This window comes from Asterias amurensis, chromosome 18, assembly GCF_032118995.1.
Source record: "Asterias amurensis chromosome 18, ASM3211899v1".
NCBI lineage: Eukaryota > Metazoa > Echinodermata > Asteroidea > Forcipulatida > Asteriidae > Asterias > Asterias amurensis.
Genome location: NC_092665.1, coordinates 5,513,227 through 5,535,371, shown reverse-complemented (window position 1 = coordinate 5,535,371; position 22,145 = coordinate 5,513,227). Strand labels below are relative to the sequence as shown.

The following is a 22,145-nucleotide window of genomic DNA, read 5'->3' as shown; positions in this document are numbered from 1 at the left end:
AGATTTGTACCGCTATGTGCCGCGAGGGCAATATTAATTATGTTGCGAATGGGTGTGACTAGTGAAATTTACTACTCGACTAGTCGCACTTCAAACCTAACTACGACACTTGTCGTGATTAAGTATGGATTCTCAAGATTTGTGCCGCTATGCCGCAAGGGCGATATAAATTATGTTGCGAATAGTAGTAAGCAACACAACTGGTTCACCAAACAGGTAGTCGGGACAAATTTTTAATTATGTTGCGAATGGGTGTGACTAGTGAAATTTACTACTCGACTAGCCGCACTTCAAACCTAACTATGACACTTGTCGAGATAAAGTACGGGTTCTCAAGATTTGTGCAGCTATGCCGCAAGGGCAATATTAATTTAAGAAACACAACTGGTTCACCAAACAGGTAGTCGGCACAAATGTCCACGTGTGCGGTGTATCTCTTTACAAAATAATAGCCGATTTGTGTGTACTTGTCATCGCTGCAAACCGAGCTCTTCGGTGTGAATACACACTCGCAAATCGAGGACTTTTAGCACAGCGAGGACGTCCTCGCTTTGAAAAATTGTGATAAATGCAGCATTACAGCCAGTTTGGACGCCACTGAGATAATATCTGTCACATATCCACCCGCCAACAGAGGGCGGTGTTATTCAACATGGCTGATTAAACAGTTGTAACAGCTCAGAAGTCTCCTCGTTCCTCAATCCTTATTTAGGCCACATGCCAACAATATCTAAGCTTTTGGGTCTAATCCTCGGTTTACGTCATTTACGAGAGGAGTATGTGTGAGTTAACACAATTCTGTTGCCGGAGCGGTGGGGTTAGCACTCTTGGATGGTTACATCGCCCTCTGTTGATATGAAGTTTCCTTCTTGTAGGTAGTAGAGGCGGCCATTTCTAAATCTGAACTCATTTATGCATGACGGTTAGCTTATTCGATTTGAGTCGGGTAGCGTGGCCGGTTGCAGCTGTCATGGGGACGCATCATAAACATTGAGTGCATTGCATCCACCAGGACCCTAGAGTCAACCATTCGACCCATGGCAGCTCTCGAGAGAAGACAAGAAATGGTGAGTGATCTGAGTGTAAATAAATTTCCATGTAGGCCTAAATAAATCCTTACTGTACTGACTACATCACTATACTATATACAGTCGTTTGACCAGTTAACAATTCCTTACACTTGTCAACAAACACATAGTTAAATGATTGAGGACATGACCAATTTATGTTTATGATTGTTTCTTTCTTGTTAGTAACTAAGCCGCCACTCTGGAATTCGGAGTTAAAAGGGGAAACTAAAACATAATATAGTTTTAAACTCCATGAAAGATATTTTTCACATGAGTAAATACTCATGTTGCATATTGTATCACCCCTGCGGTATCATAGAATCGTCCAAGTGCGTTGAAAGACAACATGGCGGATATTGCCGTTCGTTACTAAATTCGGGGTCACAAACACCTTTTCTACAGTTACAAATACAATTGTTTCCACAGTTTTAAAGTGATTTGGGTGCATATGACTCTTGTGCATATATTGAATGTTTGACTTATGTTAAAATGTTCTGTGAAAGTGCACTGAAACATTGTTGTCGTGAGGGGTCGTGAGTTGTCGGTATTTAGTGCGACCCTTATGACATGTTCCACTAAACCGATCGACTTTTGTTCGATGAATAACGTATATGTGACATCATTTTTATGTCTTCTTTCTAGTATGAAGAAGGGGACAGCGTCATGGCACTGTGGCCTCCAAACTCGTCATGGTATCCAGCTGTAATCACCTCCATAACCAAAGGTATTTAAAGCCATTGCACCCTTTCGGTACATAAAAAAAAGGAACAGTTCACAGATTTACAAATAATTTACAGGGTTTACAGAAGGTAATGGTGAAAGACTTCTCTTGAAATATGAGTCCATGAAATGCTTAACTTTTTGAGACAACGGTAAAACTATATAAATTCTCGTTAACGAGAATTACGGATTTGTTATAAACACATGTCATGACACGGCGAGAGCACGTTTTAAAGATGGCACAAAGTTGTATGTTTCCCCCACCCCCCCACCCCCCAAATGAAATGAAAATTAATCAACCGTTTGCCTTTCATTTTTCAGGGAAGTCACTAATCAAGTACTGTGTGCGTTACACTGATGATGGCATCACACGCTCCTTATTTGAGCACCAGGTGAGTAAATGATGATATCATGTATGAATTCCATCGATATTAATTTAATAACATGCTATGTGTCTTCATAATATTTTATGTTCTGTACAATTGAGACGTTTTTCCAAGGTTGACGTGTTGAGGCAAACAAATGTCCTCTCTGAGTGCAAAAACACTTGCTGTTTACGGCAAGCGGCTCGCTTTATAGTAAAAGCTAGATAATAACCAATCCGTGCCACATTGAGTACAATGATCAACACAAATATGGCTCAAAATTGCGTGGTATTCGTTTTACCTCGTCGACAAACACGGTCGGCCATTTATGGGAGTTAAAACTTGGACTCCCATAAATGGCCGACCGTGTTCGTTCGCGACGTAATATGAAAACCGTGCAATTTGGAGTGATACTTGTGTGGATCATTATATTCTACTTGTAAAACATCTTTCTAACCATATGCATTTCATAAGAAACGGTTTCAAACGCTGTTCATAGACCAACTCGACCGATCCAAGGCAACGTGTTCCTTTAAGTTCTGACTAGCTTAGTGCTTATGTATTATTTGCCTATCAATTTAAGGGCACGCTGATCCACTCAACCGTATATATTTAATTCGTGTCATAATCCTAATCATATCTCAGTGGTGTTAATTATGTCATTTATCTTTTCCTTGCTAGCTGGCCCATCAAACATCAGGTTTTCAGTCTGATACTTCAAGGTGTGTCAACCCCAACACCAATTGCAGGGATGACGATGACCCACAAGCTATTTTTCAGTCTGATCCTTCAAGGTCTGTCAACCCCAACACCAGTTCCTGGGATGACGATGACCCACAAGCTATTTTTCAGTCTGATCCTTCAAGTTGTGTCAACCCCAACACCAGTGCCTGCGATGACGATGACCCACAAGCTATGTTAGAAACTGGCGAGCTTCACCAAAGCAATGAAGCTGTAGGATGTGAAACAAATGATTCGAGTGAGAAGTGTGCCGTAACAGTCATGCAGACCGATAATGTCGGTAGACAAAGGAAATGGGACAAAAAACACTATTGCTTGTACTGTGATGAGCCTCAGGCCAAGTTACCCCATCATCTTCAGTCGCGTCACAAAGAGGAGAGGGAAGTTGTAGAGATAGCATCGGAGACCGACGTTAGTGCCCGCAAGAAACTTCTGTTATACATCCGCAATATTGGTAATCACAGACACAATTGCCAAGTCCTTAGAGAGGGAAAGGGTGTCCTTATTATAGTATACAGACCAAATCATGAGGCATCTCCACACGCATATGGACCATGCATACATTGTTATGGCTATTACGTGCGTCTTGATCTTTGGCGTCATCAGTGCCCACTTAAGCCTGCGCTCCCTGCACAGACTGATGGTAGCAGTAGGAGAGGTCGTGTTAGGGGGCGAGTAGCTAACGGGTGATTTGTTAAAACCACCCCCTGCTGGTGTATCTTTCCAGTTGAACAAGGTTCTTAGTTCTATGAGGAGAGACAATGTTGGTCTGATTGTCAAGAATGATTCTTTGATTCTGGAAGTTGCCAAACATGAATACCTTAGACTTGGCCACGATGTTACCCAACATGGCTACATTCGGAACAAACTACGAGAACTTGGTCGTCTTGTTATACAACTGAGACAAAACACCCACCAACCAAATGCATCACTGGAAGTATTCGTGCATCCCCGCCATCTGAATGATATCTTCAAGGCTGTTCATGATGTCGCCGGCTTCAGTGAAGGAAAACAGATGTATCACGTTCCATCTCTAGCACTCAAGATTGGACATTCCATCAAGAGATGTGCACTCATACTTCAAGCAAGTGCTTTAGAGTTTAATCTTAGGCAAAAAGCGGGACAGGCCGAACAGTTTAGGCAGTTATGTGAAATATAGTGGCCAGAACTTGTGTCAACGCACGCCCACAGAACACTGTATCAAGGAAAGCGCAACAAACCTGCTGATCTCCCCACAAATACAGATGTGGTGAAAATCTCATCGTTCCTTCATGAAAAACTGGCAACCGGGAAGTGCAGCTCCTACACTCTGCTAAGGGCCATGAAATTACACCAGCTTGGAAGAAATTGAATGAAGTCACACTGTGCCATCTCATTATCTTCAACCGCAGACGACAGGGGGAAATATCCAAAATGAAACTTAAAGATTTTCAGAAGCGAAGTAGTGCAGCCATTGTGAATGGTGATTGCGTGATGACTGATCTTGAACGGCACCTCTGTAAAATGTTCAAAGTCATTGAAATAGTTGGTAAGAGGGGCAGAACTGTTCCTGTGCTTCTTGGTACTGATGTGATGGCGTGGTTGAAGGCTCTGGTCGCAAATATAAATGCAGCTGGAGTGGCACAAGACAATATATTCTTATTCGCACGAAGTTGTTACGGAGGCTCAGGTCATATACGAGGAAGCGACTGTCTACGAGCATATGCAAATCAGGCGGGCCTTGAGAATGCTGATAGCATGCGGTCTACAAAGCTTCGTAAACATGTAGCGACTGTTTCACAAATTCTGGCCTTGAATGAACATCAGCTTGAAACACTTGCAGACTTCATGGGTCATGATTTGCGGGTCCATCGTGAGTACTACCGGTTGCCAGACACTGTCCAGAGGGTTACCAAACTGTCTAGACTTTTCCTCAGCTTGGAGAGAGGCAACTTGGTTTCGCAACATGGCAAATCTTTGGAGGAGTTGCATGTTACTGGAGGTAAACAAACCCGTTTTTAACTTGTCTTTCCAAATTAATTCAAACTGTGGTAACTCCCCCCCCCCCATAACATTCATTCACTGTACAACCTCCCCCCCATCCCCCCCCCCCAATGGATTGGCCAACATGTTTAGGTGTGTGCGCCAAAAAGCAAGCATACCTAAATGTTACAATTGCTCTTTGTTTTTGGGGCATGATAACTCGGCCTGTGGCTGTCATCACCTAACTGCCCCCCCCCCCCCATTTTGAACATCATTCACTGTACACCCCAAACCCCACACACCCAACCCAACGGATTGGCCCACATTTTTATTTGTGTGCCAGAAAGCAATCAAAGCTAACTGTAGAAGTTTTATTTCTTTTTATTGCAGAAGGCTTCAGCAGCGATGACGACAGCAGTGATTCAGGTGACTCGTGTGACCCAGCTTTGGAGGACAGTGTTGATGACAGTAAGTTTGCAATATTTGTGACTGCCTATATCTCTTGTAGGTCTCTTGCATATGCTGGTCCTATTCCCTGTTGACCGACCCCCCTAGACCCAAATGCGATAAGATGCCAGACTCCGTTTGCTGTCAACAAATTTAAGGTGTCATGCACCATCAAAGTACAGTCATAACCTAAAGTCACTCTGTAGGCACAGCCGAGTGATTAGCCCATCTCGGCAACTCATTTTGTACGGTAGCATGAAACAAGATGGCTGCTTCTTGTCAGGCATTTTCTGCAGGTACCTTTATCGCATTCTTTTGTGCTCAGTTGCGTATTGATTTACTCGAGGAGTAAATGTCACATCGGTAACATGAACATATTTAGGTTATGTATACGCCCCATTTGATTATGTTGACTAATTTACCTCTTCTTTCCTGTGTGTTGTAGGAAGGCCACCAACCCAAACGGATCCAGCTCCAAAAGATCGACAAGTCAAGCGTCGACAATTCAAGCGACGCCCCTGGACTGCCCAGGAAAAGAAAGACGTCACCGAGGGCTTGCAGAGATTCTTTTTGCTGAAGAAGATTCCAGGGAAACGTGACATTGAATCGTCCTGTCCTGTGGCATTGCAGACCAGAACTTGGAGAAACATTAAGGACTTTTGTAGAAACACGATGACACTTCAACAAATTTAAGGTCTCATGCACCACCAAAGTACAGTCATAACCTAGAGTGACTCTGTAGGCACAGCCAAATTATTAGTCTAGACCTTTGGCCTGCCCCCCCCCCCCAAGAACAAGAAAATACATGTACCACCCCCAACAACATTTCCTAGAAGGCCAGTATACACATTGACATTAGTGAACCGCAAGAACAAGGATTCATGTGTTATGTCCTCACATCGATAGGTACCATTCGACTTTTGGCAATGTCCTCCATTGGATAGTATGAAAAGTATGTCCTCAATCTGCAGTGTACACATGTATTGGTGTGTGTGTGTGAGTGAATTCGCACATTTTATGAGCAGCAAATACCAGTAAAAATGGCTTGATCTCCGCGGAATTCTAGGGCCGGGGACGGAGAAAGATGGCAGTGCTTCTGCTTCGTTACCGCGTAACTAACTGAAGTAAAAGACCCGTTGATGTACGCCGTGAGCAAGATACAGTCACTTTTGGAGTTCGACCATGATTCGACGACGAGGCAAAACCGTGTTTTGGAATGTGAGTACTGTTTGTGTAGGTAAACCTATACATTTTGATTCTGTAAATATTGCCACCATGTACAGGCCTACGAATGTTACTTTTTGTTCTAAGTTTAACCATGGAGGTAAAAATAACGCTATTGGCAGAAAAACCACTACAGAGTAGCTCAGTAATAAACACCGCTGTCGACAATACACGACTTTCCCTGTGGTATTATTATAAAATGTTTAGTGTTGAGTACGTACGTTACGACAGCTGTGTGTTCCTTGTTGTTGATGCAGTGTACACAAATAACACACGTAAGTCAAGTCATGTCAAATTTAGCCCCATAAATCGGTCCAATCCACTATAAAGGATACGGAGTGGATTGGACCGATTTATGGGGCTAGTCAAGTTGAGCTTCTCCAAGTCCTATCCTAGTTTTCCTTTCAAAAATCGTAGGCATTATTTAATATGTGCTGTCCTTTTCTTACTTGGTTTTATTTAGCATGGTTTTATTTCGTTCAAGGTCAGTCACAAAATAATAATAATGAATTTATTTTAAAACAACAAAAATGTACTAACATGACAGATGCCGAAAGCGGAAAAAGTAAACAATAGTTCAAGATGGCGGCGCCCATGGTTACCATGTAGGGCATACTTTGTCAACTCTCAACATGTTATTCAAAAACTTCCTTCCACCCTGTTATCTCCTTACCTCTATATATAATAATATAAGACTAAAGAGTCAATGTGATCCATCCATGATGAATCTCAAACAGTACTCAGGCTGAGCATAATTATTACTTAATAAAAAGTTATTATTTGAATTTATTTTTCAGAGATTACAGGTTTCCAAGACTATCCAGAGCTTAGTTGGTAAGATAATCCAGGGGTCGAAATTGCCACTAGCCCGCTAGCCCGGGACTACCAGATTTACAGCCGGGCTACTGATTTTTCCAGTTTGATAGCCCGACGGGTTAGTGGAAAAACAATGCAAAAATCATCATGACAAACAACAAAGAACTGTGCTATGGTGTATTGCAAAGTTTGAGCCATGACGCGAGACATAACGTGTCTTTCGGGCTACCAAAATCTCATCGGGGCTACTAAAAATTATTGGTTACTAGCCCTGCTGACTACCATGGAAATACACTTAATTTCGACCCCTGTAATCATTTGTGTTGACATAGTTTTCAAGATGATAGAATGGGGGGGGGGGGTGGTCATCAGTAATGGCTCAGGCTGGGATGTTGAAAGACCAAGCCCCTCACCGGATGTTTTTACCACACCCAGCAGTTATTTAAATCACCAAATAAGGTTTCATATAAAGTGTTGTTTCGGTTTTGATCAAGTTTCTGTAGTGAATTTTCTGTTAATCTTATTTGTACCTTCATATTTATTTTAAAATGCAATGCATTTCTGTGTTAGTTGTAGGTAGGTTGCATCCGTTTCTTAATTACACTATTCTGGAAGTATAAATAACATAATCTTTATACTCTCTTTTCATCTTAATTTAAAGTTGCAAGTGCGTTACATTTTGTCCTACAGATCAACTTAGAACCTGGACTCCTGTTAAAGAAGAGCAAGACAATTTCATTACTATTAAGTGGAGTGGTGTTTGAGATGCACTAATTGAAATTGGGAAGAATGAATATCAACTAGTGCAAGAGCATCTTTCGAGGATGGAAACAGTAAGTAACGTAGCGGCGTAATTAGCCTGCGGGCAACTAGTGAATTTTACTATTTGACTAGTCGCGCCTCAAATAGTTACGACTTCAACACAAGACGTAACCTGCGATTGGGAATGTGGAGTGAATTTTGACGGCACATCCCTGTTTTCGCTGGAAATGTTTTGCAAGAGTTGAACACATTTCAACTGGTGCAAATTATTTGTTGTGCATTTGTGACGTCAACATTTGTGTCGAATTCGCAGGAAGTATGAAATGGGGCTTAATCAAATTTAGATTTAGGTATAGTTGATGCATTTTAAGTTATCACTCGTGCACTCGTGGAAAATGGAAAAATATAGCGCTTCTGCGTCCCTTATCCAACGAGGCTGAAGGCCGAGTTGGATAGGACGCAGAAGCGCTATATTTGTTCTGTATTCCATGAGCGCGCTTGTGATATCAAATTTATTTTCAAGCAAACTTCAAGCAATGCATACGATGATCAGCATTTGATGCAAAAGCACCACTTTTGAATGTACATTAAGTTCTTTTATCTTCAAGTACGCGCTAATCCTCCAATCAGATTTGCAGAATGGAGTGGTGATAAAAACCTATATTGCACGGCTACCATCACTACCTGCGTATTGTGTGTTCGATGTCATGCGCCAAGTTTGCTTGAAGATAAATACATTATCACACGCGCGCTCATGAAAATACGGAAAATTTAGCGCTTCTGCGTCCCATATCAACTCACGCAGAAGCGCTATATTTTCCGTATTCCGCTCCGGCTTGTGTGATAACTAAGCTGTACAATTTGCCTACAGCTTATGAGAACGCTTTTTTGAGTAACAAAAAAGATTGATTTCACACAAAACCTGCTAATTTTTTGTCACCATTCTGTGCAACCTTTAATAGCGTGTACACTTTGTTTCTTTTATTTCCCAGAGGATCTATCTGTGTGGACTCGGTTCCCTGGTATACTTGCTGCATAGATCAGTAAACAAGAACCAGTCCAAATATGGATCGTGCAGCAGTAGCAGCAGATCGAGTGCCTTGTGGCACCTCATTCTTAACAAACCAGTAGGTACTTGCAGTTTGTCTGCGTATGAACTTTGTCAGACAGTCTTTAATTCAGTTAGGAAAAAAACTATTGACATAGATATGGCCAGGTTATCTCCTTCTGTGTTACCATGATGTTTGGTGTAGTGATAAGCCTCCTTAAAGTACTCAAGACCTCAATAAAACAAGTTAAAACCCTGCATTATTGACTCATTAACGTTTGTTGGAACTGCTGAGAGTGTATAATTAAAACATGATTTTTTTTGGAAAAATAATCTTAAATTTTTAGAATTTTGAACTTTTTAATAATATTATTTTACTATTGTGTTGTGGCCAATGGGATTGAGAATAAAAGTAAAATGGTTTGGGGCATAGGTTGGTTCAAAAAGGTAAACGATGAACATTTTGTTTTAATCTATTATTTGTTTAAATTATTGCAACAAAATGCTCACTACAATTTGTGTACAGAGCGAGCATCAACATGGGAGCTTTTAATTGTTTTGCTCATCCCCTGCTCCCTGTTTAAACTATTCCTCAAAAAGAGTTTGTCGAAATGATCTTTTTGGAGCTTAACATGAGAAATATTTATTTGGTAATATAAAAGTATTGGACTTAGAACAGTTCAAAACTGAGGGGAGTTTTTTTTACTGAAATTGAATTAAGTGAAGTCAGTGAAAAGTAGCTTAGCACAGCAAAATCGTGGTTTCCAGCAAAGAAACCATCTCACATGTACCATTTTTTACTGGTACCCTGTACAATTTTGCTACGCAGAAAACTGTTAAGCAATTCGTTGTCTAAGCAGCTTTATGAAATTGGGCCTAAGTAATTAATCAAGATCATTAACCCATTTCAAGCAATTAATAGCTGGGGACTGCCTAAACTTAATTGTAATTTACTGTGTTACTTGAATTGAATGTATTTATTGAGTTTAATGTACTGAATCGAATTGAATTGAATTAAAGCAACAATGCATTGAATTAAGAATACTGTTCTGTGGACATGGAATTTTTGTTAAATTGTACAACTTGTGTATGTTGACTTCCAATACTGATTTGGACTGAGAATTTTCAATCTTTTAATGATTGAACATTTCAAACTATTAGATTGAAATAGTTCAATCTCAGTCAAGATTGAATTTTTTTCAATCCAAATTCGATTGAAAATTTATTGAAATATTCAATCTAATAGTTTGAAATTCCAATCGTTTTCCAAATGCTTTTACGAACCGAAAGAGTTAATTACTTTTAATTATCTCAATTCAAACTAAAGTACCGATAAAATATTCACGTGTTCTGTTAAAAGTAAACCCTTTGCAACCATCCTGGAAATTTTTGCAAGAAATTGTGAGTATAAACCTCTAAAATTTAGCGTTTCAATACTCCCATTTCGTAAAACCCGATTTTCTCGTAACCCATATTTCATCTGAAGTGGCTGTTTTGTTGGTTCGTAAAGAGCGACGATATATTTTGCTTTAAAAAGAACTCTTCTTGCAACACTCATTTAATAACACTTTTTTTGAAGGCTTCTTTAATACAATAACACTTTTTTGAAGGTTTCTTTAATACATGCATTAACTAACGCAACATTTTACTGATTTGGCTGGTATATACAGTAACACTTGTAACTCAAACTTATGGGACGAATATAATAGTTTATCTTGTTATTTTATTTTATTTTATTTTTACTCTTTTATAATAATAATAATAATAACAAATTGTTATATAGCGCATTTCACAATAACCGTATCAATGCGCTTACTGAGTGCCCTGGTCATAGGACCAATAACAGTCCCTTTTTAATGTTTTTCAGCTCCCTGGGGAGTATTATTATTATTAATATTATTATTATTATTATTACTATTAATATTATTTGTACATATATATTGTTGTTTTTATTTATATATATACTTTTTTTTTTGGGGGGGGGGTATTTATTCCTTTTTTTTTTTGGGGGGGGGGGGGGGTGGGGAACCCATATACCCCGATGTGTGTTTTAGCACTGCATACCCAGTATTTACCCGAGTTCTGTGAAAAAAATATTACTCAGGTGGGATTCGAACCAACGACCATTGCAATTCTAAAGCAGTGTCATACCAACTAGTTGCCATGACACTGCTTTTGTCATATGCCTGTGATTTTTTCACAGAACTCGGGTAACCCACATCAGTGTATATGGGTAAAAACACAAAATTAATATTCTTTATCACCGATGCAAATTTAATATCTATTATACTATTTTTCAAACTTAAACTTATTTTACATGTTGGACAGAGATAGCAAGGAAAGAGTTATACTATATATCAAACTTAAAATTCTTATTTATACTGAAAAAAATAAAGCTGCATCAAACAATTTCAGCAAATATGTGCCAAAAATGTTTTTAAAATCAAAGACAACTTTGCTTGTTTAATAATATTAACCAAAGAAACAAATATCAATTTATAAATACCCCAGACAATCTGAAGCTTGAGTCTAGGGTGATTGACAGCTTGGCATGAAACGTCCAATAATGAATAATGTTAATTATTTCTAAGAAGATATTTAAAAGATATGTTCATGACATGTGCATTCTTCGCAAACACAATGTACATGCTGTAAATTAAAACTTTTAACAAAACATAAAAATATTCACGCCACTTTTGAGCACCTTAATTCCGAAACTAATTGGAATTGGCAATTTAAATTAAATGCGCAACAAAACTAATTTCTTAAACGTTAATTCTCGACATGAAATTTTTTTTTTAACTCACCTGGAATTTTTTTTTTGTTTTCCTTTCAAACACAAGAGTATATGCTTACAAACAATAAAACAATTTTTTTAGTAGTTGTTTCTCACAATTTATATGTTTAAAAAATATATAAAGTTGTTCGGGGGGCTGACTCCGCCTACCCCTTTTGTGACCTCAATCGAGGCAGACTTTGCCTGCAATGCGTATAGTAAACACACGTGCAAAATACATGTACGTCCAAGTCGCGAGTTGGTACATTTAAAAAAGTGTTTTTCTGCATTAAGCAGCAATACACCTGGTCGGCATTGAAACGTACAAACTCACGACTTGGTCCGTACATGTACTTTGCAATTGTGTTTACTCTACGCATTACAGGCAAAGTCTGCCTCAATTGACGTCACGAACAGCACCCTCTCGGGTCGGGGTCTACTCTTAAATTTGTAAATAACATAAGAACTGATTTTTTTAAACCTTAGTTAACTGTTTATTCACATTCCACTCATCAAAACACATATTAGTGACAAAAGCTTTATTTTGAAAAAATACCACTTCCAGGTGACTTTAATCAATAAACTATCTGCGATGCATTATGTACATTTGGCATTTTCACTTTCAAAATATTTTATTCTTTTGGTGTCCAATGCCACGACCTTTATTCCCAGCTTGACCTCCCCGCCCTCTTTGATTTTCACAACCTTGACCCCCACGACCACCTCTACCTCCTCCTCTCTTTTGTCCTTGACCTCCCTGACCTTGATTCCCACCTCTGTGACCTTGACCTCCTCTGTGACTCTTTCCCCCTCTTTGATTTTCACAACCTTGACCCCCACGACCACCTCTACCTCCTCCTCTCTTTTGTCCTTGACCTCCCTGACCTTGATTCCCACCTCTGTGACCTTGACCTCCTCTGTGACTCTTTCCTCCTCTTCCTCCTCCTCCTCCTCCTCCTCTATGTGGCTCACCAGATACTCCACCAGGCACCGATGTTTGTTGCATATACATCAGCGGTAGAGGGGGGTATGTGGCTTGGGGTACGTTCCCGCCTTTCATACCACCTCCCAAAGCGAGATTTGGGCCTTTTGTACTGTCAGTTTCTGATTCACTTGTTTTTTCTTGACTACATTTTTTCTTATTATTTGGCTTAGCATTACCTTTTCTGGGACCACTCGGTCTTGGCCAGCCTTGAACTTCCTCCTCAGCCCCGACAAACATAGGGTACTGCACCTTGCTCGGGGTGTCGAGCATCACATGTCGTTTGTCTCTATAAGATGACAATGTTTCCACGAGACTTTTGGATTGATCCAGAACGTCGATCTTGGTGGTACCTTTAGCATGTTGGGTCAGGTCAAGTAGGTCTTGAGTGTGCTCTTCAAGACTGCACTGATACTCCTTGATAAGGGCATCTTTGTTGTTGAGCATCTTCATTCCCTCCTGGCGACACACCTCTATCTCGTTAATCACCTGGTCGCAGCGTTGATTTAGATTCTCCACTGTGGCAAGAAGGACCCCTCTCGACTTCTTGGTGAGCTTGATCAGCCCCTTGGCGAGCTGTAACTCCTTCTGATTGATCTGCTGCCTCCAAGTGTATGCCTCGTCAAGATTGGTACACTTGTGGCCTGGTCTTGGGTGGTCGACCACAGTGCAGTCACGGCATATCAGAAGCTCACAAGTGGAGCAGTAAAACTTCATTTTTTCCTTGTGCAACTCACACATTGTCAACTCACCATCCTCTACTTCGCCCGATTTCGGAGTGCTCTCATTCTCCTCGTCTTCTGGTTCATCCACTTCATCGGCATTCAGGTTGAGTGACTCCAGAAGGCTCTGCAGAGCAAAATTCGTAGTCAGCCCATCTACTCCTTCTGATGGAACAATGGTCACATCACGACACAAGGGACAGACGATTCTAGGTTCGTTGTCGTCCAGGATTTCGTCCAGACATCCCAGACAAAATGTATGCCCACATGTGAGAAGTTTAGGCACAACCAACTTTCCCATACAAATTACACATTCCAGTTGACTGGCAAAGTGGGAAGAAAGAGCAAATTCTACGGACGACATGTTCGATGTTGTACCACTTGCTGTTGCACGAATATTGTAAGATTGTATTACAGTGTTTGAATTTTGTTAAAAACGCGCTTATAAAATTGGCGCGCAATGTTGATTTCTTACAAGTTCAAGTTTGCGCTATCGAATTTAATTTGCGCAGTGTATTGCCACAGACCACCAATTGGTGCAAGATATGTGAACAGATTTCCGATGGTACATGTACGAGTAGGATTCTACTCTACTCTACTCACTATATAACTGGTACTCTTCACGTCGCTGTGTTAAGCCAATGCAAAAATAACTGAGTACCAACATACACCTTACCATACACATACACGCATGCAGTGTACATGAACATGATGACATCATGACATCATTGATGTACACTGCATGCTCTCGTCCGCCGTCGTCGCAAGCAAGCGTCGTCTACAGCTAGTTTTGACGCGGATTTGGTGATTTATGATGCCGATCCGAAACATTGATGGACATCTTTTCTCGGTAAGAAGTTGATTTTGTGCACGGTGGTCTTAACTGGTCACTCTCAAATTGTTAAATGATCAACGTCAATTATTTTATATCAGATACTTAACTTACTTAAAGGAACACGTTGCCTTGGATCGGACGAGTTGGTCTATTAAAAGCGTTTGTAACCGTTTTTTATAAAATGCATATGGTTGGAAAGATGTTTTAAAAGTAGAATACAATGATCCACACAAGTTTGCTTCGAATTTGCGTGATTTTCCTTTTACTGTGCGAACTAACACTAAAAATTTGACTCCCAAAAATGGCCGACCGTGTTAGTTATGGGGCGCCGTTTGTCCATTAATTGTTTGACACTTTTAAGGCATGTGAAAAGAAGGTGTACTTGAACTTTGCTTGTACTTTTTGTAGTGTTTTATTGGTGATCATATACCCGTGGTTCTATAGAGAAAGCAGAAATTAACCCCAATCAATTATACATATTGGGCTGGTAACAGTAATCATCGTTATACATTATACGCTATGATATGGGCCTACATGTACATTTATATGCATTGCAACAATGTGGATGTAAACAAATCTAAACGTGAATTACATGGAAAACCAACTTCCCTTAAAATCACCCTTTGCAATAATTAAAACAGTACTCACGATTAAGATGCACGCACGGGACTTTGGTGATTAATACAAGTGATTCGATGATTGGATTAACCTGGATACTTAGGAGTTATTTGAGGAATTTACGTGATTAGTTTGGATTCGGACTTGTAAAATGGCGATTGGTATGATCATGGAAACATTGGAGATTTTGATTCAAGAGAGGGCGCTATAACAAAAACTGTCCTGATGCGGAGACTTTCTGACAGCCACCCCAAATTTAGGCTCTAAATTTTATCAAACAGAGAAAGTCTTCAAAGTCCACGATAGGTGTCCATCTCTAAGGGTCTTCACTATCGGTGATCTCAGGTAGGCGTATCAGACGCGCAACGGGTCTGGTGTATTCGTGATCAGCAACTTTAACTCTGGCTGCTCGGATGCGATCATCAACTCCAGGAAGTGTCTCGATGACTCTACCAACTAGCCAATGAGCTCTAGGCTGCTGAGGGTCGGCAATCATGACAACATCGCCACAGGTGAGGTTACGGCAGTCCCTTTGCCATTTTGGGCGAAGTTGGAGGCTTGGCAGGTAGTATTTCAGGAAATGTGACCAGAACTGGTCCGCTAGTACTTGGCTGTGGCGCCATCGGCGTCGTCCTATCAGCTCGTCGACAGGGTATACTACTTGTGGAAGTGACTGGTCATGGCGTCCCATCAGTAGGATATTCGGAGTTATGGGATTGATGTCTGCAACATCAGATGAGATGTAGCCCAATGGCTTGGAATTGAGGATGCCTTCAATTTCTATCAGGACGGTGCGGAGTACAGCTTCGGTGACTGATTGGTCCTTGATTACAACCTTGAGACCGTCTTTAATGCTCTTGATCTCTCGCTCCCACACTCCGCCGAAGTGAGGTGCACTGGGTGGATTAAACTTGAATCTCACTTTCTGGTTGCCTAGTTGTGCGGCAAGGTCAGGTTTCATGGCGTGGAATGCTTCCTGTAATTCAGTTTCAGCTCCCTTGAAATTGGTTCCGCAATCAGATAGCAACTCATAGGGCTTCCCTCGTCTGGAAATGAAGCGCCGAAAGGACATCAAGAAGGCATCGGTGTCCAGGCCTTCTAAGAGATCTATATGAATAGCTCTGGTCGTCATACATTTGAAGATCACCCCCCACCTTTTCTCGGAGCGGCGACCAATCTTGACATGCATCGGACCGAAACAGTCAACACCGGTAGAGTAGAAGGCTGGCTTAAATAGACGGAGACGGGACGGAGGAAGATCACCCATCTTTGGTACTTCGGGTTTTGCGCGCCATTTGCGGCATTCAAAGCATTGATGCTGATGACGACGAATTGCCTCCCTTCCCCGGAGTATCCAAAACTTGCGTCTTACTTCAGCTAGAATACGTTCTGGACCATAGTGAAGAAGCTTCTCGTCAAAGTCACGTATTATCAGCTTGGTGATGTGGTGATGAGGATCAAGGACGATTGGGTATTTAACAGCATCGGAGAGGATTTCTGCCCTACGTAGTCGTCCTCCAACTCTGATGAGCTTTGCGGTTTCGTCGTAGGCTGGGTCCAACTGTGAGAGCTTGCTCCCGGACGGTATTCCTCGTTTGGCCTTTAAGGCAGACAGCTCTTCAGGGAAGCTTTCGAGTTGACATTTTTGGTACAGAAGATTCTCGATGTCCTCCCGCAACTGTGCTGTGTCATCTCCAGGTTTGGCCACCCCGTGAAGGGATAGTTTGAAAGCCTCTACCAGAGCGTCCCAGCTGTTGTACTGATGGAGATCGGGCTGCAATGGGTTTTCTACAATGGCAGTCTTACCACAGAAGGTTGCTTTCTTCAGCTCTGTGGTGTCCTCTGTAGGGTCAGTGATTGGACTTTTCGGCCACTTAGAAGGAGGTTGACGAAGATAGAGTGGGCCTGTCTTCCATCGGGATTCTTCACTCAGTTCTTTGAGTGACTTACCCCTGGTAATGTCATCGGCAGGGTTGTTCTGGGTGTCCACATAGCGCCAGTCCTGCACATCTGTAAGGGTCTGTATTTCGGTGACACGTGTACCAACGAAGACCTTATATCGGCATGATTCTGACTTCAACCACTGCAGGACCGTGGTCGAATCGCTCCATAGGGTGACATTGTTGATCTCTAGGGTAAGTTCCTTACGAAGGAGATCGGCTAGTTGTGCACCGGTGAGAGCTGCTGATAACTCGAGTCGTGGCATCGATAGTTGTCTTTTCGGTGCCACTCTGGATCGAGACATGAGAAAACTGACGCTGACGTCCCCCTTGTCGTCTTCAGTGCGGAGGTAGGCAACTGATCCGTATACTCGTTCAGATGCGTCACAGAAAACATGTAGTTCTCTATTGGAAGTCACTGTGTTGACATCAGTCGGGGTGTAACATCTCGGCAGTTTAACCAGAGGAAGGTCGGAGAGCTCCTCCTCCCAAGTGAGCCACTGATCACGGATCTTTCCTGGTTCAAGAGGGTCGTCCCAGTCTTGTTTTGTCTTCCAAAGGTCTTGCACTAGCACCTTAGCACGTGCTGTGAAGGGAGAAATGTAGCCAATTGGATCATACTGGCTAGCAAGAATCTTGTAGATAGTTCGTAGGTTGAGCGTCGAGTACTCAGTTGATCTGTGTTTATAACTGAGTTCGTCTGTGGAACATTGCCATCGAAGTCCAAGGGTGCCTTCGGACAAGTCGTTCTGACCAAAGGCTAACCAGAGCTCGTAGCCTTCAGATCTGGCATTAGATGGAAGTTCATCAACTACTGAAGGGATGTTGCTGGCCCATTGTCTGATGTTGAAACCACCAGTTGAGAGTAGCTTTCGCATCTTCATAACGAGCTCCTTTGCTTCGGATATGGTAGGTTTACTGTCAAGGCAATTGTCGACGTAGAATGCCTGGTCAACTGCACTGCAGACATCCTTGTCGTCGCTGACGTGTTTGCGTAGTGCAAATGTGGCACAGCATGGGCTGCACGTGGTGCCAAATGGTAAAACTTGCCATTCGTAGATATCTGGCTCAACGTCTCGGTTCATCTTACGCCATACAAATCGAAGGAGAGGTTTGTCTTCAGGGAGTAGTCTCACTTGATGGAACATTGCCTGAATATCCCCAGATATGGCAACAGGGTGTTGGCGGAATCGCAGGAATACGCCAAGCAGTGAAGCACCTTGTGTTGGCCCTGGTAGTAGGTGATTGTTGAGGATCTTGCCTTCGTACTCGTAAGAGCAGTTGAATACCAAGCGGTGTTTTCCATTGTGCTCAACTACGTGGTGCGGAATATACCAGGACTCTTCAGTTTTCAGAGCTTCTTCGTTGCTGATGATTTTCACAAAGCCTGTGTCGACAAGGGTTTGGATAAGCTTGTTGTGAATTTCTGCTTTATCTGGGTGTTTTTGGAGGCGTCTTTCGTTCCGCTTCAGGTTTTGCATGACGGCTTCCTTAGTAGCTCTGAATTTGTTGTCATCTTTGGTGCGAAGTAGAGGAGTGGCGTAGCGCTGAACTCCGTCAATCTCTATTCTGATGGTTTTTTCTTCAAGTGTCGCTATGGCTTGCTTATCTTGCTTCGAGCGAGTGACTTGCTTTTCAGAGTAGGGTAGGATGTCTGCTTGCCAGAGTCGTTCAACATTTTTAAGCAGATCCGTGGTTGGCTGAAGGGTTGTCGTGAATAAGCACTGTTGCTCTTCTGATTGGCTTTGAAGGAGATTGGCTGGACCCTGTAGAGACCAACCAAGTTTTGTGCATACAGCTAATGGTGCTCCTCTGGGGCCAAATCGAACTGGTTGTATCGGGTGAATGAGATCGGCATAGTCTGAACCAATCAGGATTAGTGGGCAAGCCTTATTGATCGGAGGCAAGGGTATCTGACGAAGGTGTGACCATCGTTTCTTGAGGGCTTCAATAGGATACGAGTACTCAGAGAGGCACAAGTTGTTGGCAGCAAAGGCACCATTGATAGGATATCTGACGTCAGAGTTGTCCCTGGGTGACACTTGCAGGTTAACTGATTTTCCTGCACATAGGAATGGCTCACTGCGCACTGTAGCCAGGAGTATGTTGTCTTCTACCCCAGAAAGCTTCAACGCTTGAACAGCTGGCATCAGGATCATGGTTCTCATTGAACCGTCGTCAAGGATGGCATAGGTCTCCATCATCCCTCCTGGTCCGTGAAGCAGAACTTTTACCACCTTTAGCATAATATGATGTGGTCGGGAGGGTTGGTCGATGAAGAGGGATTGCGTTACTGCTTCTGTGACGTAAACCTTATTAGCTCCGCTCTGGATGGCAGCATGGAGGGCAGTCAGGTGCTGTTCTTTGCAGGTGTTACAAGGTTTCTTCAGGGTGCAGTTTTCTGGCTTGTGGGAACGCCCACACCTCCAGCACCTATTCTTTTCCTTGATCCAGTTGATGATCTGTTCGGTTGTCAACTGTTTAAACTCTGTACAGCTGTTGAGGTAGTGTGTTGTCTCGTTACACTTGGGACAGTAGGCTTTGGGTTTGTGTGGGCCCTTCTGTCCAGAGTAAGTGGTGTTCGTCGATGGGGGCATCGTTGGTGTTTCGTTTGTGACGAATACTGCCGTTGCAGGAGCATTCCTCTTCTGAAAGTGTTTATCCTTCTTATCGGTAGAAGGGTTGTCACTCTTCTGGATAGCAGTAGCCTGACTGACAATTCGCCTCGCTCGGGACTTCGTTTGCAACCAGTTTGCAAAGTGGAGTAGGGTATAGGTGTTGTTGGAGTCTACCTTAATTATGTCTCTACTAATGCAGTGCTCCACAAATCTATCTCTGTAGCTTGATGGAAGTTTGCTTAGGAGTCGGTCGACATGAGAACCGCACTTTAGTTCATAGCCATTCTCTCCCTCCAGAGATTTAAGCATCCCTACCAATGAATGCACAGAGAGGGAAAAGTTCTCAAAGGCGTCATTGTCGTTGTACTTCACAGGGGGCATACTCAGGATGGAGTTGATTTCACTCTGTATCAACTGCCGTGGTTGACCGTACCTTTCTTTCAAGGCTTGCAGAGCTGCGGTGTATGGCTTGGCTTCATGGATGAAAGCTTCGGCTAACCTCTTGATGTTCCCGCTGAGTTTACCCAGCAAAACTTGGTACTTGTACGACTCGGTTAAGTGGGGATGAACGTCGATCAGGTTATCGAGTGCCATTTTTAGGAGGGCAAAGTCTTTCTCCTTTCCACTGCTGAAGGTAGGTAGTACTGGCCTTGGTATGCCATATGAAGAGGCAATCAGCAGCTCCGTGGAGTTCGGCATCATCATTTGTGCTGGAGCTGGCCCCATTGGATGTGAAGGAGCCGGGTACGGGAACGGTTGTGCGAAGGGGTTTGGAAAAGGTGGTGCCCAACCAACCGACTGTGTTGGTGCAGTCATAGGGTACGGATTGGTAACTGCCGGCTGCATGGACGGTGGTGTTCCTTTAGATGGAGAACAAACAGACGGAGTGGTGACATCAACTACGTGTACTTCAGCCTTGTGCTTATGAACTGCAGTATTGCTGTATGTAGGAACATCACTCAAGTTGGCTATGTGAGTATTCTCAGCACTGACTGTGATTGTTTGACCCTGGGTTGGTGAGTCAGACAATGTTGTTTGGTTGATGGAAGATGGGGTCACAGTTTGATGCTGTTTCTCTATCTCTGGTTCTGGATCACTGTTGACCATGGCTGTGATCAGTCGTGCTTCATTTAGCTGTTGTTCCACTTCTCGCAATCTTCTTTGTCTTGATAGTCGTGTGTTCAGAGACTCGCGCTGACGAAAAGCATTGCGCTCAATTTCTTCGGCACGTCTACGAGCCGCAAGAGCTTCTTCGTCAGCGCGTATCCGTGCGGCATAGGCCTCATCGTCTAGCCTTTGTAACTCTTCATCTGCTGATTGATCTTCCTCAATCTGGCGTTTCATCTCTTCCAGTTCAGCCTGTTTGCGTTGCTGTTTGAGTTTCGCTGATTGGGAGTCACTCAGTGTTGACTTGAAGGAAGATTTACTGTGACGGGACTGTCCGCTGTAGAGTGAGTTCGATGAGTGAGAACTCCTCCGTGAACGAGATGTTTGTGTGGTTACAACGCTATGTTCATCTGTTCTGCCGGAAGTTGAATGATGGTGGTCAATAACAAAGTCCTGAAAGTGGGCCGGCATACGTCTGTCACGAGAGGACCGAGAACGGGATTGGACGGTAACAGCACTTGTCTGTAGTCCAACTGCTGCAGCTGTGGCTGTGCTGAAAACCCCGGTAGAGGAAGGTGAGGTCTCGACGATGGTGACAGTAACTGGGACTGGATGTGTACTGGTAGCTGGAGTTGCAACTGGAATAGTAACACCGCCAATGGTAACTGCATGGGTATCATCGAGAGGGGTTGTCGGGTTAATGTTCTCGGTTTCCATTTCATTCGTAGCCATAGCCGTAGGTCGCTGGTTCAAATACGGGCTCGAAGGACCATGAAAAGAAGGTGTACTTGAACTTTGCTTGTACTTTTTGTAGTGTTTTATTGGTGATCATATACCCGTGGTTCTATAGAGAAAGCAGAAATTAACCCCAATCAATTATACATATTGGGCTGGTAACAGTAATCATCGTTATACATTATACGCTATGATATGGGCCTACATGTACATTTATATGCATTGCAACAATGTGGATGTAAACAAATCTAAACGTGAATTACATGGAAAACCAACTTCCCTTAAAATCACCCTTTGCAATAATTAAAACAGTACTCACGATTAAGATGCACGCACGGGACTTTGGTGATTAATACAAGTGATTCGATGATTGGATTAACCTGGATACTTAGGAGTTATTTGAGGAATTTACGTGATTAGTTTGGATTCGGACTTGTAAAATGGCGATTGGTATGATCATGGAAACATTGGAGATTTTGATTCAAGAGAGGGCGCTATAACAAAAACTGTCCTGATGCGGAGACTTTCTGACAGCATGTTTTTACCATGGTTTACAGCAATTAGATGTAAACCATAGAAACTGTTGCCAAATCCTGTTATGGTTTACATTGTTTGTTTGTATAAGTTTGTGATTTACAAACCATGAACATACAAAAA

At 42.4% G+C, this 22,145-nt stretch overlaps 4 protein-coding genes and 1 pseudogene across 6 annotated transcripts; 3 read left to right on the top strand and 2 right to left on the bottom strand.

Annotated features, from left to right (window-relative positions):
* Window positions 1-22,145, top strand: part of LOC139950945 (alkaline phosphatase-like) — a 446,069-nt pseudogene that overhangs the window by 211,904 nt on the left and 212,020 nt on the right.
* On the top strand, window positions 890-3,981 carry LOC139950876 (uncharacterized). Its single transcript, XM_071949716.1, has 4 exons — window positions 890-1,067; window positions 1,713-1,794; window positions 2,112-2,182; window positions 2,837-3,981. Exons 1-4 carry the CDS (start codon window positions 1,038-1,040, stop codon window positions 3,584-3,586), a joined length of 933 nt encoding a protein of 310 aa, XP_071805817.1. The 5' UTR covers window positions 890-1,037; the 3' UTR covers window positions 3,587-3,981.
* On the top strand, window positions 4,165-10,201 carry LOC139950878 (uncharacterized). 3 transcript variants are annotated; one of them, XM_071949719.1, is made up of 6 exons: window positions 4,165-4,877; window positions 5,252-5,326; window positions 5,751-6,523; window positions 7,327-7,363; window positions 8,036-8,178; window positions 9,100-10,201. In XM_071949719.1, the coding sequence occupies exons 1-3, from the start codon at window positions 4,310-4,312 to the stop codon at window positions 5,996-5,998; spliced, it is 891 nt and encodes a 296-aa protein (XP_071805820.1). In that variant the 5' UTR covers window positions 4,165-4,309; the 3' UTR covers window positions 5,999-6,523; window positions 7,327-7,363; window positions 8,036-8,178; window positions 9,100-10,201. The 3 variants fall into 3 exon arrangements, with proteins under 3 accessions (XP_071805820.1, XP_071805818.1, XP_071805819.1); XM_071949717.1 differs by having other exon boundaries at window positions 4,170-4,877; window positions 5,249-5,326; XM_071949718.1 differs by having other exon boundaries at window positions 4,170-4,877; window positions 5,249-5,326; window positions 5,751-6,804.
* Window positions 11,175-14,289, bottom strand: LOC139951094 (tripartite motif-containing 13-like). The gene has a single exon (XM_071949921.1). The coding sequence runs from the start codon at window positions 13,997-13,999 to the stop codon at window positions 12,554-12,556; it is 1,446 nt and encodes a 481-aa protein (XP_071806022.1). The 5' UTR covers window positions 14,000-14,289; the 3' UTR covers window positions 11,175-12,553.
* On the bottom strand, window positions 15,405-22,015 carry LOC139950897 (uncharacterized). The gene is made up of 2 exons (XM_071949741.1): window positions 21,808-22,015; window positions 15,405-21,597 (listed from the first exon to the last, which is right to left on the bottom strand). The coding sequence occupies exon 2, from the start codon at window positions 21,483-21,485 to the stop codon at window positions 15,405-15,407; it is 6,081 nt and encodes a 2,026-aa protein (XP_071805842.1). The 5' UTR covers window positions 21,486-21,597; window positions 21,808-22,015.

What these genes read in the sequence shown, in the direction of transcription:
- LOC139950876 (XM_071949716.1), top strand. Translation starts at nt 1,038, where the DNA reads ATGGCAGCTCTCGAGAGAAGACAAGAAATG. An exon ending in TCGAGAGAAGACAAGAAATG is followed by an intron (nt 1,068 to 1,712) that starts GTGAGTGATCTG and finishes TCTTCTTTCTAG; the next exon opens with TATGAAGAAGGGGACAGCGT. An exon ending in GCTCCTTATTTGAGCACCAG is followed by an intron (nt 2,183 to 2,836) that starts GTGAGTAAATGA and finishes TTTCCTTGCTAG; the next exon opens with CTGGCCCATCAAACATCAGG.
- LOC139950878 (XM_071949717.1), top strand. Translation starts at nt 4,310, where the DNA reads ATGAAACTTAAAGATTTTCAGAAGCGAAGTAGTGCAGCCATTGTGAAT. An exon ending in GGAGTTGCATGTTACTGGAG is followed by an intron (nt 4,878 to 5,248) that starts GTAAACAAACCC and finishes TTTTTATTGCAG; the next exon opens with AAGGCTTCAGCAGCGATGAC. An exon ending in GGAGGACAGTGTTGATGACA is followed by an intron (nt 5,327 to 5,750) that starts GTAAGTTTGCAA and finishes TGTGTGTTGTAG; the next exon opens with GAAGGCCACCAACCCAAACG.
- LOC139951094 (XM_071949921.1), bottom strand. Translation starts at nt 13,999, where the DNA reads ATGTCGTCCGTAGAATTTGCTCTTTCTTCCCACTTTGCCAGTCAACTG.
- LOC139950897 (XM_071949741.1), bottom strand. Translation starts at nt 21,485, where the DNA reads ATGGCTACGAATGAAATGGAAACCGAGAACATTAACCCGACAACCCCT.